General features: G+C 59.2%; 2 protein-coding genes across 3 annotated transcripts in view; both read right to left on the minus strand.

Annotated features, from left to right (window-relative positions):
• Positions 1–5176, minus strand: part of FTCD (formimidoyltransferase cyclodeaminase) — a 17180-nt gene extending 12004 nt beyond the window's left edge. Inside the window, exons 1-7 of the mRNA XM_059392551.1 lie at positions 5066–5176; positions 4134–4317; positions 3293–3421; positions 2473–2561; positions 2160–2339; positions 1067–1204; positions 758–889 (exon numbers count right to left, since the gene is read on the minus strand). Of these exons, the coding sequence (XP_059248534.1) occupies positions 758–889; positions 1067–1204; positions 2160–2339; positions 2473–2561; positions 3293–3421; positions 4134–4317; positions 5066–5119 (906 nt within the window). The 5' untranslated portion in view covers positions 5120–5176. The remainder of the gene's footprint in view (positions 1–757; positions 890–1066; positions 1205–2159; positions 2340–2472; positions 2562–3292; positions 3422–4133; positions 4318–5065) is intronic.
• Positions 5177–7477: 2301 nt separating this feature from the next.
• Positions 7478–16505, minus strand: part of SPATC1L (spermatogenesis and centriole associated 1 like) — a 13209-nt gene continuing 4181 nt past the window's right edge. For both annotated transcript variants that reach the window (XM_059392552.1, XM_059392553.1), the window contains 3 exons: positions 15635–15985; positions 8493–8644; positions 7478–8055 (listed from right to left, as the gene is read on the minus strand). In XM_059392552.1, the coding sequence (XP_059248535.1) occupies positions 7729–8055; positions 8493–8644; positions 15635–15985 (830 nt within the window). In that variant the 3' untranslated portion in view covers positions 7478–7728. The remainder of the gene's footprint in view (positions 8056–8492; positions 8645–15634; positions 15986–16505) is intronic.

Genomic DNA, 16505 nt, shown 5'->3' on the forward strand with positions numbered 1-16505 from the left:
AAAAAAAAAAAAAAAAAAAAAAAAAAAGAAGAAGAAAGAAAAGAAAAGAAAAATCAGGAAATAGAAAAGAAAGAAAATATGTAAGTCGATGCTAAGTAGGGTTATTTTCTCATTTCCGTAGCAGGCTGTCAGTGCACTGACAAAAACTGATAGATTAAATTATATATTTGAAAATTCGGGTGAATTTTTTTTAAAAAATTTAAAACCAATAAATCAAAAACAGGAGTAAGTATATTACGTTCTTAAGCTGGAGACTAACCACGCGCGACAGCGTGGAGGCCGAGAAGCACAGGTGTGTTTGCTGAATCAGGAGACACAAACCCAAGCACCAAACACTTTCAGAGAAATCCATCCCGAGCGCGTTGGGGAGGAATGCCAGCTAAAGTTGGGACAATGGCACCAGCTTCTAAATAACCCGTCACTGTCCGCGGACGGACCCACACAGCAGCATCCCAGAGTGGGCACGGGGCGGCCGCGGGAGTCAGGCACACCCCCCGCCTCCAGCACAGACACCAGAAGGTCCGGGGGCAGGTGGCATGCGTCCCCTCCAAGGAGCTTTGGCAAGACCGAACATCTTCTAGAGGATGGAGAAAGCTGCCACCGTTCCCCTTACGGTAAGAGCGCGATGTCATCTAAGCACCGACACTAAGAGGAGGAGGAGTGGGCCCGGCCGGCAGACTGGGTGCTCCAGGCCTGCCCCCAGAGCCTCAGGCTTGCTTCCGTCTCCCCACTGGCCCCCACCGGGAGCCCCGCTCACCAGCCTGATGCGGTGCTCCTCCTCCAGGAGGAAGAGGTTCTCCTTCTCGCAGTAGAAGGCAGCAGCATCCAGGAGGGCCTTCAAAGGCACCAAGCCCACCAGCTGGGAGCCCACCACCGGAAGGCTCAGCTCCTGCAGGGGTCCAGTGACATCCGTGTCTGCGGGAGCTGGACTTCAGATGCCCTGAAGGGTGTCCTGGGGACCCGCCCTGCTCACCTGGAGGGACTTCACCCCAGCTGGCAGGGACACCCACTCTGCTCCCCTGCAGAGGGACCCCCGCAGCCAGCAGGGGATGCATGTCCTGCTCACCTGGGCTTCTCTGCAGGTCTCCTCATAGACGGTATGCAGTGCTGTGACCTCAAAGTCCAAGAGATTTGTGGACACTTGGGCCACGTTCTTCTCATCCAGGTACCAGCCAATGCCCTGAACCTTTTTCAGGCGTCCTGGCTACAAAGGAAAAGTCTTCCTCAGCTCGGGCCCTGCCCAGGCCCTCCTGCCGCCTGCATGGAAACCCACGTGCACCCTGCCCCCCAAAGCTGGCTGCACGGGTCCCTCCCCGCACAGACGCCATGGCCCGCGGGTCCTGCAGTGCTGCCCAGCCGGCCGACTGGGGGCCCTCCTCACGCTCCAGAGTTGTCTTCCGTGCCAGCTGGGGGGAGACCCGCCCACCACAGGGAAACTGAGGCCCCCGCACAGGCACAGGCCAGCATCTCGCCCCCACCATGCCCTGGGAGCCTGCCTGGGCCCCCCCCCCCCCTCCCATAAACTCCTGGGCTCGGTCCCTGCCTTTCCTCCCTCAACCCAGGGGCTGGCTTTCTGCTCCTCACTCCTGGGGCTGGCGCAGCCCACCTGAGCAGGGACCTCCCGCCCTTAAACTCCGCAGGAACAACAAGAAGCCTCTGGGTTCTCCCTCCTTGTAGGTCGCGCTTACACACCACTGCCCGTGCTGCCAGGAAGCCAGGCTCCTGGGGCCTCAGCTGTCTGGCAGGACCCAGGTCCCTGGGGTGAGCAGGGGAGTGCAGGGGCCGCTGACAGGCAAGACGTCACCCTCCACCAGGTGTCCCTGGGTCTGTGTGTCCAAATCACACTTTCTGCAAGACCAGTGCTCAAAGTAGGGGACAGCCCGTGGTGGGTCAGGGCCCCGGGCCCCCGGCGGTTGGGGGACCCTGGAGTTCCTGGGGGCACCTGGGGCTCAGCAGCCGTTTTCCTATTAGAATGGGAATGCCACAGTATTCCACCCGTAGTTCCAGCCACGCCTCCTGCCGTGGACATGCCCCCTCGAACGCCGGAGCCCCCCCTCCTCACCCACTCGTCACGGGCCTCAGGCTGGGCTGGCCAGCAGGTCCACACCAGGGCTCTGTCCCGGGAGCCCCTCAGCTTCCTCGGGACGCAGGCTGCTCACCTTGTCGTTCCCACGGCCCTGCTCCCGAAGGTTGAGGGCGATGCGGTGGGCCTGCTCCTTGGTGCTGAGCAGGTTGATGTTGAACGCAATGAGGAACTTCCGCGCCCCCGTGACAGTGGCCCCCCAGCTGGGGACGAAAGAGCTGGGGCCGAAGTCGGGTGCCCATTCGGCCTGCTTGAGCTGTGGGGAGACTCGGCCTAGGCTGCGGTGTCCCCCGCAGGAGGGACGCCCCGCCCAGGTCAGGAGAGGAGGGGGCGCCCCCCCTTCCCGGGTCTAGCCCTGCCCCCGCCCACCCTGGTGAGGAGACGCGCACCTTCTCAGGGAGGGCCTCATACTCCCCAGCCCGGATGGCCGGCAGGGTCCGGCGACTGGCTGTCCGCGCCGCCTCCCCGTACAGGTACACTGCAAGGGGTCTGGCCAGTCAGGGTCCCCGCCGGCGGGCTGCCCAGAACCCCCACTCCCGGCGGAAAGACGAGGCAGCTGCTCCTGCCAGCCCCAGCCTGGGCGGCCACCCTCCCCCCCATCAGGTCCATGGGATGGGGGCGGGTGGTCACGGCTGGACACTCCTCTGCCCACCCAGGGGCAGGGCAGGGCCCCCCACTGCTCCCCTGCCCAGATGTCCCCCAAAAAGAGATCACTGAGATTTTAAGAGTTAGAAGTAGATGTTTGCGACGGAGGCATGTCACTCTCTTTCTAAAGAGTATTTTCATTGTTCGATAAATAGGACCCCAAATTAAGAAGCACAGAGAGAAGAAAACAAAACTCACCACCAGCTCCCAGTGTCCCCCCAACAACGGTGACAGCGTAGGGGACACTGGCCTGTAACCGCAGGGGTGGGGTTTGGGCCGGTCTGCCCGAGCCCGGGCCCCGCGAGTGTAGACCCTGCGCTGCGCACACACCTTGTCCCCCGCTTGTCTCCGTTTGTGTCAGGTTAATAATTTCCCGATTCGGTTAATTCCCCGAAGGGAGCTCAGTCCACTAGGAAGCAGGGACTCGGCTTCGCGCGGCACCTGGGCCTCCCCCGCGGCCGGGAACACCGCACACCGGGCCCGCCCTTTGCAGAAAACCCGCGGGCGCCGCCGGGCGGTGAAGGGGAGCCCCTGCCACGGCGGGGTTCCCTTTCAGGCTCTCACCTGGCACAGCCAGCTCCTCCGCCAGCCGCCGGCCGAAGGCCTGGGCACAGAGCACACAGTCGTCCATGCTGACGCCCCTCACAGGGACAAAGGGGCATACGTCCAGGGCGCCCATCCGAGGGTGCTCCCCTGCACGGAATGGGGGCTGAGGAAGGCTGGCCGGGAGCGGGGGGCCCCGGGCATGGGATCGGGGGGCTCGTGGACCCTGGCTCCCTGCCCCCAACCTGCCATCCATGCCCACAGCCGGCTGGTCCCGCTGACCCCAGGGCCCGGGGCGGGGGCGGGGAGCAGCCGCCAAGCACTTCGGCCTCAGTGGAAAGCCCCGTCTCCCCTCAGAGCCATGCAGCCCTGGTCCGCGCGGCCGAGCTGAGAGGCCGGTGACCGCCTCCGGTGACCGCCTCCCGCCCCCTCCCGCCCCCGCAGCCTCCGGAGCGTCCTCCTCACGCGCTGACCCTCCCCCGCCCCGGGAGCTCTGGCTCGGACACGGGCTTTCTGAGCCCCACAGGGGCCTGACCTCCCCCGCCCCCAGCGGCCAGAGCCCCTGCCCTTTGGCCTGTCCACCGACCTTTGACCCACCTGCCGCAGCAGAAGTGTTTGGTTCTGCAGCTGCGGACAGGCCGGACTCGGAGTCTTGCTCCCTGACCCCCCGGCCCCCCAGGCCCGTGCGGGATGGCTGAGCCTCACTGCCAGTCGCTCCTGGGCACCCCGAAACACGGAGCGGGGCTCCACGGACCTTAGCCTGGCCCCGTGACCCTGTGGGTGCGCCTGACCGGCAGGGTCTCCAGGGTCCTCCAGGGCAGGCTCACGGCCGGGCCCCACACCCCATGCGGAGGAACCTCACCTCTGTGCTCGCTCATGTCAATGAGCCGGAAGGCCGCCCGGGCAGCATTGAGGGCGCCCTCCACCACGTCCTCGGGCGACCCCACGAACGTGTAGACAGTGCGATTGGTGGAGGGGCCGGCGTCCACGTCCAGCAGCACGCAGCCCGGGGTCTGCGCCACGGCGCGGGAGATGGCATCAATCACCTGCGGACGAACGCCCGACCCAGTGCCTCAGTTTCCCCACGGAAGGAGGAGCAGGAGCTTCAGGCGTGGCCGTGCCTCTCCTGCCGCCCCCAACCTCCGCCCAGACGTGGGCCTCAGGAGCTGGTGCTGAGCATCTGGGAAACCCTCCAAGAGCACAAGCCCAGGGAGGCCCTGCACTGAGCTGTGCTCAAGAAAAGGGAAGCAGGCGGCACCGTCCGGGAGAAACTGAGGCAGGGATCGGAAGCTGGGTGGAGGGGCTGCTGGTGCTCCACGAAGGCAACCCGTAGGCCACAGTCACAGAGGGTCAGCGCCCTGGCCCCCCAAGTGGGCCCCAGTGGTAGCAGCTGCACTAGGGGAGGGGCACAAAAGGCCCAGAACCTTCTGAGGTGGCCGGACAGCCCCGTGGTTGGGAGCAGGGGCTCCGTGGCCCTCGGTGGCCTGCACCAGCTCCATAGGCCTCAGCATCCTCCGAGATAATGGAGAGAATAGCAGAGCCCACCCGATAAGTTTGGGGTTCAACAGCCCTGTGACCCAGCCCCATGGCCAGGACCCCTGCCCAAATGTGCACCCCACAGTCTCTTCCTCACCCCTGCTCAGCCGCTCTGAGCCCCTGCGCTCTTGGGGCTCCTCCCTGTGGGCCGACCACAGGAGGCAGTTCATTCCAGAGAAGAGACCCCCCCCAACCCCAGGCCAAGCACACCCCTTCCTCCTCGCCCCAAGCCCTGTGCCCAGCTGCCCCTGCACTCACCTCCTGGTTGTTCCCCTCTGAGAAGTTGGGGACACATTCCACCAGCTGCGACATGGTCTGGGCCTGGATCCTGGAGCTCCTCTCCCAGGGCGGACACAGGGGAGGAGGGGCACTGCCCACTGGCGCCTTTATCCGCCCTCCGGGCCCTCCCACCGGCTGGGCTGCTGATTAACCACCGGTCACGGCAAGGAGGGACCGGCCCCTGTCCCCGTGCAAACACGAGCAGAATAGGGAGCGCACCGGGCCCCTGTGAGCCAGACCATGGAGGAGGAGGGACCCTCCCACCTGGCTGGGGCCGGCTCCCTTGAAAGCAGCACAGGAGATCAGGACCCTCGGTGGGAGGGGGTCGGGGGACGTCCTCCGGGGTGGAAGACTCAGGTCAGCCCAGGCTCCAATCCCAGGCGACTCGGGGCCTGCTGGTGGTTCTTCCTATGACCCTCCAAGTGACCCTGAAGTGACTCTCCCTCCAGGAACCCTCCATGTGCCCCTCCAGTGACCTCCTAAGTGACCCGCTGCATCTCTCCATGTCAGCTTGTGAGCTAGAAGTGGCAGGAAGATGAACGCAGTCAGGTGTGAGGCCCGCAGGGGACGCGGCTCTGGGCAGAGGTCAGCTCGCCTCAGTCAGGCAGGAGAGTGGGGGAGGGTCGAATCTGTGCCTCGCATGGCTGGCCCTGCAGGGTGAGTGGTCTCCCAGCCGCTGGCCACCCTTCCCCGAGGACACAGGTCCTCCCAAAGGGCTGATGTGCCCAAGCCAGCAGCCCAGGGCCCTGCGCCCAGAGAGCCCAGCTGGGTCAACACTGTCTTGAATGGGGTGGGCGTTTCCGGTCTCAAAGCTTCCTAACCCATGGCCGCCCCAGCAGGGTATGGACGCCTCAGACCCAAGTTCAGCTCCGTCCCGCCTCTCGGGCGCTCTTAGTACCCTGCAGGACCCGCCGGGAGGCAGACCCTTTCCCCGTCGGTCGTCCTCCCCGTACAGGCACCCAAACAGCCATGGCCGCAGGGGACCCCCCAGCCGTGTGGGCCTTGGGACCCCACCCCCCGGCAGCCGCCACTGCAGCAGCCAGATAAGCCCAGAGACCCTCGAAGGCTAGGGGCAGCCAGGTCCTCTCTCGCCGGCTCCCCTGGGAGAACACAGGACAGCTCTTCCACTTCTAGGTCCCACAAAGGGGTGGGGAGCCTCGGCAGGACCTGGCAGACAGCAAAGGCCCCACAAAAGTATTCTTCCAAACCCGGGTTGCAACACCGAGGCTCACCACAGAGAGCCTGCCTCCCAGCGGCGTGCAGAAGCGCCCACTGGCCTGTCTCCGACAGACAGCCCTGGTGCCAAAGTTGTGCGCTCCCCGCAGGCCGCCAGCCTGGCAGAGTCCCCCAGCTGGGGGTTGGCATCGGTGGCTGGACAGGGAGAATGGTGTCGGTTATGGATTGCGTGGTGCCCAACCCCACAATCGTGGGGTTGAAGGCCCGACCCCCAGCACCTCAGAATGCAGCTATATTTGGAGACAGGGTCTTTAAAAAGGTAATAAAGCTAAAATTATGTCTGTCATAGGGTGACCTTAATCTCCTCCGACTGGTGTCCTCATAATGAAAGGAAATCAGGACACGGGCTCAGGGACAAGCATGTGAGGACAAGGGAGAAGACGGCATCCACACGCCCAGGAGATGGTCTCAGGAGGACCCGGCCATGGGAACGCCTCGACCTGGGACATCCAGTCTCCGCCATGTCACCTGAGCCACGCTGCTCTGGCTGCCCAAGCTGACGAGAGCATATCCTAAGGTGCTGGGACCTCTGGGACACACGAGGCGGTGAGGACTGAGGGACAGGTTGCCCCAGCTGGAGTCGGTCCAGACACCCCAATACTTTCATCCTCACACACAGCAGAGAAGCGACCAGAGACCCTGCAATCACAGCCAAGGCCCAGGAGGGTGCCAATGCCAGGCCCTCGGCCTCACTGTGGGTCCAGGAGGTCACTAGTCGTTCTCAAGACCTCAGGAAAGGTCTTGAGGTCACCACTTATGACTCCAGTGGTGGTGGGGGGACATCAGACCATCTCCCAAATCAACAGACTCCCCAGGAATCCACAGCAGCACGGGCCCTCCTCTCTATGCCCTGGTGCTGCCCTCGCCATCTTGAAATTCCTACTTTTGAACAAGGGACTTGGGTCTTCATTGCACACCGGGCTCTGCAGTTTCTATAGCTGTCCTGCCTGCAGGATCCTTGCCTCAGGCTCTGCGTTTGGGGAAACCAGCTGATGGCCCCTTCGGGCAGGAGGAGATAGACACCTCCCCTAGGAGGTCCGAGGGCTTGAGCCACAACCCCTCCCCTCGAGGCTCTGGCTAGGCTTCCTTCCACCAACACCCACCGTCACCTCCCATGGTGCTCTCCCTGCCCTCAAAGAGCCAAAGGGAAAGGTACACAGGTAAACAGATTATTTTAATAAAGTGCGACAGTGCCGCGCGGGTGTGGGCGGCGGGCGGGCTGGGCGCCTGGGGTGCACGGCCCCGGGCCGAGAGAGGCGCCTGTCATGGCGCCTGCGGCCCTGGGCGCTCTGTCGGTGGACGTGGCCCTTCCCCCGGCCGGAGGGGACACTCAGGAGGCACAAGGCCCCCGGGGTTTGGAACAAACACGTTTATTGCAGGAAAGGCGTGGCAGGCGCCGGGCGGGCTCACCAGGCGAAGAGCGGCTTGTGGTCCTCCTTGGAGAGCTCGCACAGGCAGGTCAGCAGCAGCAGCGAGTCGCCCAGGAACTTGGGGGGCACCACGTCGATGACCAGCTTGCGCAGCGCAGCTGGGCTGCTGTGCAGCGGGTTGGCGCGCAGGTCAGGCCGCTGCTTGAGGATGCCGTAGGTGTTGATGAGGAACTCACTGAACACCGGGTGCACGTCGCGGTTGTAGCCGAGCCTCTCCAGGCGCGCCGTGAGCGTCAGGTAGCGGTGCGTCAGCTCGCGCAGCTTCTTCTCGTCCACCGACCCGTCCAGGGACTTGATGGACGTCTGCGGGTGCAGCGACCGGGCTTCCTGGGGGGGACTGCGGGCACTGGGATGCACACCCAGAGCCCAGCCCCCAGCCCCGTGGAGCACCCCCGGGACAGACGGGGTCGGAGTTGGGAGGAGCGCGGAGCTTCGCCCCTAGCGCCTAGGGGCCTCTGCTGGGGCTGTCCCAGGCCACCCAGCAGCTGCAGGCTCCTTACGCCCTGTCCCATGGGGACCTCCACAGCCCTCAGCCGCCCTCAGGCCCTCAGCTGCGCGGGCACCACGTGATGAGGCATCCAGGGGACCCTTCCCCCAGGGCCGCAAGGAGGGGGACCTGGCAGTGGAGGACCGAGGGCAGCGAGGGGACAAGAGCAGGGAGGGACCCTGGGGGAGTGAGGGGCTCCCCACGGCAGGCCAGGGGATCTGGGCGGGAGGAACCCCAGGGCATTGAGGCCCACCTGCTTGATCTTCTCAGGGATGTTGGACACGGTGAAACCGTACAGACGGGTCACCCCTGGGAAGACGTAGGCCAAGATGCGCCGGTCCAGCTGGAAGGCGATCTCCCCGACTATGCGCCCGTCCTTCTCAGTGCTGGAGAAGCTCGGGATCTCTGTGAGGAGTGGAGCTGCTGAGACAGGCCGAGGGTGCCAAGACACGGACCATCAGGGGCCACCCTCTTCCTCCCGCTGGCACCTGGGCGTCCATTTTAGCAAAAGGACCAACCTAAGCGCAGCCCGCGCAGGTTTGGGGTGAAAACACTGTGCCCCTCCTCTGCCCCTAGCCTCCCCCAACGGCGAGGACTATTACAAATGGAGAAGAAAACTTTGACTCCCCTGTTGCCAGAAGGGAGAGGGACCTGTCCTCTTCTCTTAGAGCAACCTGAGTGACCTGTGATCCTACGTCCTCTCTCTCTGCCCCTCTGATGGACGGACGTGTCCTTAAAAGCTTGTTCCCACAGCCCACGATTGTCTTGTGCCCCCACCCCCACCCCTGCACCAGCGGAGGCTGCCCAGGCACTGGGTCAAAGGGGACCCCTGCTTATCACAGAGGTCCCACCCCCACGCCCAGATGCACTCAGTGGCCCAGACGGGCCCCCTCTCTTCCTGAGGACAGGTTCCCATTAGCTTGGGAACGCGCAGAGCCCAGCTCTCGGGCCCAGGCAGGTTAAGGAGCCTGGCGCCCCACGCGGGCTTTGGGTGTGCTCAGTAACACGGGTCCTCCCCGCCTGTGAGGAGAGGGTGCCGGGCCGGCGGGGCCCGTTTTCAACCCGTCTCCCCATCACCAGCCTCCCACCCGCACCTGCTTCCCAGCCTGGCCCCGCCCAGCGGCCTCTGCGCCCCGAGCGGGGGGCCGCGCCAGCACCCTTCGGAGCGTGAGCTCCCGCAAACACCTGGTCGGGGGGTGTGACAGCGAGACACCGGGTGAGCCCAGCCTGCACGCCGGAGCCCCTCCATCGACCGCGCCCCGGCCTCCCGCAGCCTCCACCGTCCTCTCTCACCCCACGAGGGACAGCAACACACCCGCTTGCAGAGCCTTTCCAAACCCGAGCACGGGGCCCACCCTCCAGGGCGCAGACCGGGAGCCGCCAGCGGGGTCCAGCCAGCGGGCAGACCGTGCATGCACAGACCGGGTGACCCAAAAGGCTACAGCCCAACACTTAGGACGCCCCACGCAGCCCCGGAGAGGCGCCCGCACAGCCGTCTGTGCCGTGAATGCTGCGGGGCCGACCGGCTGTGCCTGCGGCCACGGCAGCGGCTGCCCTCCTTGGCCTCATCCAGGGCCGGGGGCCGCGTAAGCACCGGCGCCAGCAGGCTGCCCGGCCAGTCGCACCCCGGGAGCAAGGGGGCCCCTCCCAGCAGCTACCAGCCCGCAGCCCCAGCTTCTCACCCAGGGGAGGCGGCTGACCCAGGGCCGCTGGACGGCCAGGGAGGATGAGGGAGAGAGAGGAGCAGGCGGAGGAGTGGGAGGGGCCCCAACGGTGTGGGTGCCGTGGGCGAGGGACCCACCGGAGCCGAAGGGCCCACAGCCACACGCGGTGGCAGGGGTGGGGGGGTGCTGAGGATGAAGGGTCCCCGGGTGGGGGAAGCCGGCGAGGAGCTGAGGCTCCTGAGGGCCGAGGAAAAAGGCTGGTGTGACGTGCTGGGGACAGGGCCACAGACTGCAGCCGCAGGACGGGACGCGGCTCCCGACGCAGCCTGACACCTCCCCGAATATCGTTTCTGAGCGACAGTTCACACAGCACAAAACTCCCTCTTCAAGTGTGCGGTTCAGACGCCCTTCTGCACCCACCGAGTCACACAGTGGCCGCCCCGACCCAGAGCCGAAACAAAACCGGCACCTGCCGCCGTCACACGACACCCCCAGCCCCTGAGAACACTGGTGCGCTTCCGGTCCCTGGGGATGCGTCTGTGCCGGACACCCCACCCGTGTTGTCACACAGCGTGTGGCCCCGAGTCTGACGCCCATGCAGCTGTCCCCGAGCTCCATCCACATGACTGTCCCCGAGCTCCGTCCATACGACTGTCCCCGAGTCCGTCCACACAACAGCCAGGACAGCACTGCGTTCCCGTCTACACTGAGGAATGTCGCGTCGTGTGGCCGGACCCCATTCCAGTTATGCATCTGTCACCGACAGGCTCAGGGGGACGATGACAAGGCCGCTAGACCTTCATGTGAAAACCTCTGCGTGGTCAGACGTTCTCAGGCCCTCTGCATACACCCCCGGGACTGGGATTCTGGGACACGTGGGGATTCTACGTTTAACTTTTGGTGAAACGGCAAACCGCATCTACAGCAACAACATAGGTGCGTTCCAACGTCGCCACCTTGTCACCAACGCCTGCGTCTGTCCCTCGTTTTTGTGGCAGCCCCCTCGGGGCGTGCGGCGGCCTCTCACAGTGCTGCGGTCCCGCGATACCGGGCGTCTCTTCATGCGCTTGTCCTCCGCTCGTGTGTCCTCTTTGGGGACATGTTCCGTCGCAGTCTTGGCCCATCTTTAACTGCATTGTCTTCCTACCGCCGGACTGCGGAGAATTCTCACGTGTCTGGGATACCAGCGCCTCCACCTCCGACTGGCAAGTATCTTCTCCCGCTCTGCGGGTTGAATTCGCTTTCACGAAATGTGTTCCTTCGAAATTTGTACGTGTTTGCTTCTGGTAAAGCCCAGAGTATATACTTTTCCTTTTGTGGCTCATGCTTTTGGTGTCACATCTGAAAGTCTCTCGCCAGATCCAAGGTCGTAGGTTTTATCTCTGTGTTTTCCTCTAAGTGTTTTATGGCTTTGGCTCTTCCAGATCTTTCAAGTCTTTGACACATTTTGAGTTACTTTTCGTTTGTGGAGCGAGGGCCGGCGGCGCTCTCGTGCGTGTTTGCTCACTCGTCCCAGCACCGTTTGTTGCAAAGACCGTCCTCTCCCCGTGGCACTGTCCTTCCTGCACAGGAAGCCTGCGGGTGCTTGGGCTGGTTTCTGGACTCGGTTCTACTCCACTACTCCACGCCGGGCCTTCGGACGCCCGCTGCCGGCATTCCCGAAGCTCTGCAGCAAGTTCGGGAACTGGAAAGTGTGGCTCCTCCAGTGTGTTCTCCTTTCTCAAGACTCATTAGCCTCTTCTGGGTCCCTTACCTCTTACCTCTCCAACTGATTTCAAGATGTTTGTCTGTTTCTGCAAAGAAGCCGGCCGGGATTTTCACAGGGATTTCTGCTGAGTTTGCGTATCAGTTCGGAGAGTGCTGCCGTCTTAACAACAAGAAGACTTCTGGTCCGTGAACGCGACGCGCGTCTGCACCTACAAGTCCTCTTCGCTGTCTTTCAGCAGGCACGTTGCAGCTGTGGTGTGCTCCCTCCGTAGTCACTTTGCAAGGCTGCAGAAGCTTCCCGGGAGTTAGAGCTGAGAACAGGCTGATGGCACAGCAGCACATCAGGGCACAGGAGGAGCACGGCGGTGCGGGCTGCAAATTCCCTTCCATGTTAATACGTGTCGCCCACCAGGAGCCAGTCTCTCTTCCCAGCCCTGTCTTGAAAGCATAAATTAGACGGAAGAAGTACTCTACACCTGAGATGTTCTAGAAATCATTTCTAGTCCAACCTGGGTCTTCCAATATCCACCCAAAAATCTATTCTTCAAAGAAAAAGTCAGCAACATTAACAAACCTCTAGCCAAGCACATGAGGGGAAAGAGAAAGAAGACGAAGACCGGTGCTGTCACAAACTGGAGATGGCTTCACCGCCGATCCTACAGATGCTAAAAGGATAATAATGGAACATTAGGAACAATTCTGTGCTAAAAAAATTTGACAAGATGGATGAAATGGACCAATCCCTTAAAAGACATAAAAATAAAAGTTCACTATTGTGAGTAAACTGCCAAAGCTCCCTCGAGAAGAAATCGATCATTTGAACAGCTGTGTATCAACTAAAGAAACTGAATTTGCAGCAGGAAACATTCCTACAGAGAAAATTAAAGGCTCAGGTGGTTTCTGTGGTGAGTTTCACCGAATGTCTAAAGAGTAAATAATATGGGCGCCTGGGTGGCTCCGTGGGTTGGGCCGTTGCCTTCAGCTCGGGTCAGGATCTCAGGGTCCTGGGATCGAGCCCCGCATCGGGCTCTCTGCTCAGCGGGGACCCTGCTTCCTCCTCTCTCTCTGCCTGCCTCTCTGCCTGCTTGTGATCTCTGTCTGTCAAAGAAATAAATAAAATCTTCTAAAGAGTAAATAATACCAAGTCTATATAAACTCTCCAGACGACTGACGAGGTTGGAGCCCTTCCCACCCTATCCACTGAAGCCAACATTAACCCGGTACCAAAACCAAAAAATGACATTAAAAGAAAACTGTAGGCCAGTATCCCCCATAGATAGCAAAAATTCTCAAAAAAAGTTTAGGAAAATTAAATCCAACAATACAAAAAAGTATAATACAGGATGACCAAGTGGGGTTTATCTCAGGAATGCAAGTTTGGTTTATGATTCAAAAATCAATCAATTGGGGCACCTGGGTGGCTCAGTGGGTTAAAGCCTCTGCCTTCAGCTCAGGTCATGATCCCAGGGTCCTGGGATCGAGCCCTGCATCGGGCTCTCTGCTCAGCGGGGAGCCTGCTTTATCCTCTCTCTCTCTCTGCCTGCCTCTCTGCCCGCTTGTGATCTCTGCCTGTCAAATAAATAAATAAAATCTTTAAAAAAAACACAAAAATCAATCAATATGGGTAGCCTGGTTGGCTCGGTCAGTAGAGTATGTGACTCTAGATCTTGAGATTGTGAGTTCAAGTCCCACATTGGGTGTAGAGATTACGTAAAAATAAAAATCTTTTTTTTAAAAAAATCAATTTAATTAACAATATTACAGAAATAGACTATAAATAAAAACAAATGCTCATCTTATTAGATCCAGAAAAAGCACTTGACAAAATCCAATATCCATTCATTATAACTCTTAGGAAACTAGGAATTAAAGGGCACTTACTCAACCTGATAAAGGACGTCTACAGAGACCTGAGCTAACGTCACACTTAGCAGTGACAGACTGAATGCTTTCCGCCTAAATGAGGAAAACACAAAATGTCCACTGTCACCATTTCTATTCAACATGTGCTAGAGGTTCTAGTCAAAGCAATAAGACAAGAAAAAATGAAAGGAATACAAACTAGAAATGAAAATAGAAACTTGTCTTTATTCCCAAATGACACAGTCATATATCCTAAGGAATCCACGAAAATCTAGAACAATAAATCTAGAATATATAAATGACTTCAGTAAGGCTGCAAGATACAAGGTCATATTTTGTCAGGGTTCTCCAGAGAAATAGAAACAGAACCAACAGGGTGTGCATGTGTGTAAGGAATCAGCTCACATGATTATGGAGACTAACAAGTCTCAAGGTCTGCAAGAGGAGTCTGCAAGTAGAGATGTGGGGGGACTGAAAATGCTGCTTTAGGCTAACTTTGTAGGTCTGAGAACCAAGAGAACCAGAGGTGTGATTTCAGTCCAGAGTATTGCAGGTTTACAACATCAAGAAAAAGTGATGTTATAGTTCAAGTCCAAAGTTAGTCAGACAGGAGGGATTCTCTCTTCCTCGGGGCAGAATCAGCCTTTTTGTCCTAGTCGACCTTCAACTGATTAGATGAGGCCCACCCACACTGGGAGGACAATGTGCTCATTCAGCCTATTCAAATAAGTGTTAAACTCACCGAAAATGCTGTCACAGAAACACCCAGAATGTCTGACTAAATATCTGGGTACTTCATGGCCCAGTCAAGTTGACAAATAAAACTAACCACCACAGGAACAGATATAAAAAAATCAATTGTGCTATTATATACTAGAAATGAACAATCAGAAATTGATAATGATAAGGGCAATACTATTTCCTATAGCATCAAAAATGGGAAAATACTAAGGGGCCAATTTAACAAAAACGTGCAGGACTAAACTTAGAAAACTATAAACATTGTTGAAATTTTTAGACAACAGAAACAGAGAGATATACAGTATTCATGGCTCCAAAAGTTCAATATTGTAAAGGTGTCATTTCCCTGAAAACTGACCTAATCAATCTGTAGATGCAAGGCAACCCCAAACTCTCAGCAAATTTTTTGTAAAAACGGACAAGCTGAGGGGCACAGCTTGAGGGTGGCTCAGTCAGTTGGGCATCTGACTCTTGGTTTCGGCACGGGTCTGACCTCAGGGTGGTGGACCGTGTCCCACATTGGCTTCTGCGTGCAGTGGCAATGAGTTTCACTCTCCCTCTCACTCTGCCCCTCCCCACTTCTAAAAGAAGGAAAGAAATCTTAAAGAAAAAGAGTTGATTCTAAAATTCACATGGAAGTGCAAAGGACCTAAAATAGCCAGAACAACTTCGAAAATGGAAAGCAAAGTTGCGGGACGTGGACTACCTGGTGAACTGTCTCGTGCTCCAGCTACAGTAACCGAGACCGCGCGCTGGAATCAACACGGACAGACAAACAGGACGGCATGGAGGATCCAGAGATACACATACACAGACATGGACAGAAACGGGAGGTAATTCAGTGGAGAAAAAAATAATCCTTCTGAACCCCGGTGCCGGAAGCAGCAGCCGTCTAAGGTGAATCCCGTGCCACGTACCAAACGGACTTGAAATTGATCAGAAACCTAAATGTCAAACCTGAACCCATAAAACTTCTAGAAGAACACACAGGAGAGAACCTTTGTGACCTTCAGCGTGACAAAGATTTCTTAAATAGGACAGAAAAAGCATGAACTCTATAAAAGAAAAAAATCAATAAACCAGACTTCATCAAATTAAACAGTTTTGCTCTTCCAAGAACACGTGTGCAAACGGAAAAGCCACGGACGAGGGGGCCGCGGTTGCAGCGCATGTGCCCGGAAAAGGACCAGTGTGCAGACTCTATCAAGAGCACGAAGACAGCAACTCCATTTTTTTTAGAGACAAAACATTCTAACGGAAGCAGCGCCAGACCCTGACCTCCCAGCCACACTCTTCTCCCTCTGCTGGAAAATGGAGACGCTCCGGCCAGCGGGCCACCAGCCCCCTCCCCAAGCCCTGCCAGCTGCCTGCCACCACACCCCGGTGCCCGCCCCGGTGCCCACCCCTCGCGGGGCCGTACCGTTAAGGTAGTAGCTCCTCCTGGTCCTGTCCCCAGAGGGCAGGCTGCTCTCCGAGAAGCACACTTTCTTGGGCCGGACCATCTCCCTGGGCTCCAGCAGGGTCTTGTCCACCAGCGGGTCCTGCAAGGGGCTCAGGAGTGGGGACAGCTTCCTGTCAGCGCCTCGGGGCGCACGCAGCTCGGGGGAACTGAGGAACGCCTTGAAGGGCACCTGGCCGGAGGTCGCACAGCCGGGGGAAGCGTCGTCCTCACTGGAGATGGGGGCGTGCGAGCACAGCAGGTCCTCCAGGGAGGACGTCTGCAGCTGGGAGCGTGCGTCGGGGGCACTGGCGAACCTTCCAAAGTCTGCAACTGGGGTGGGGGGGGGGGGCGGTCAGGCTGTGGTCCTGAAGCATCCCTGAGGAGGGCGAGAATACGGAAGAACTCCCGCACGCCCAGCCTCCGGCCACAACAGCCACCCCGTGCCTCAAGGCCCTCCTCTTCCCCCTGGAGAAGACGGCCCGTGTGCGCGGGCCTGCGTGCGCTTCCTGCCCACCCGTCCATCCACACACAGCCCCGAGGGACTCGGATCTGCTCTCAGAAGCTCATGTAAGTGGTGCCGTCCTACGCGTGGTTTGTTCTGCCCCAGCTTTGTGGGAGTGTATCCATGTTGAGTCGCCAGGCAGCTTACCTGATACGGGTAACCGGTTCCTGCCAATGTGTCTCACACACACACACACACACACACAGCCATTCTCACACCTGTTGCTCTGGGGATAGACATGAGAACAGTTCCTGGTTTTCTCAAAAAGCAAAGCTGTGATCAGCATCCCCTGATGGCCTCTCTGCTCGAGAGCACCCTGCGTGGTCTACACTTGGCTCAGGCGTGCCC

This window comes from Mustela nigripes, chromosome 2 (assembly GCF_022355385.1).
Source record: "Mustela nigripes isolate SB6536 chromosome 2, MUSNIG.SB6536, whole genome shotgun sequence".
NCBI classification, from domain to species: domain Eukaryota; kingdom Metazoa; phylum Chordata; class Mammalia; order Carnivora; family Mustelidae; genus Mustela; species Mustela nigripes.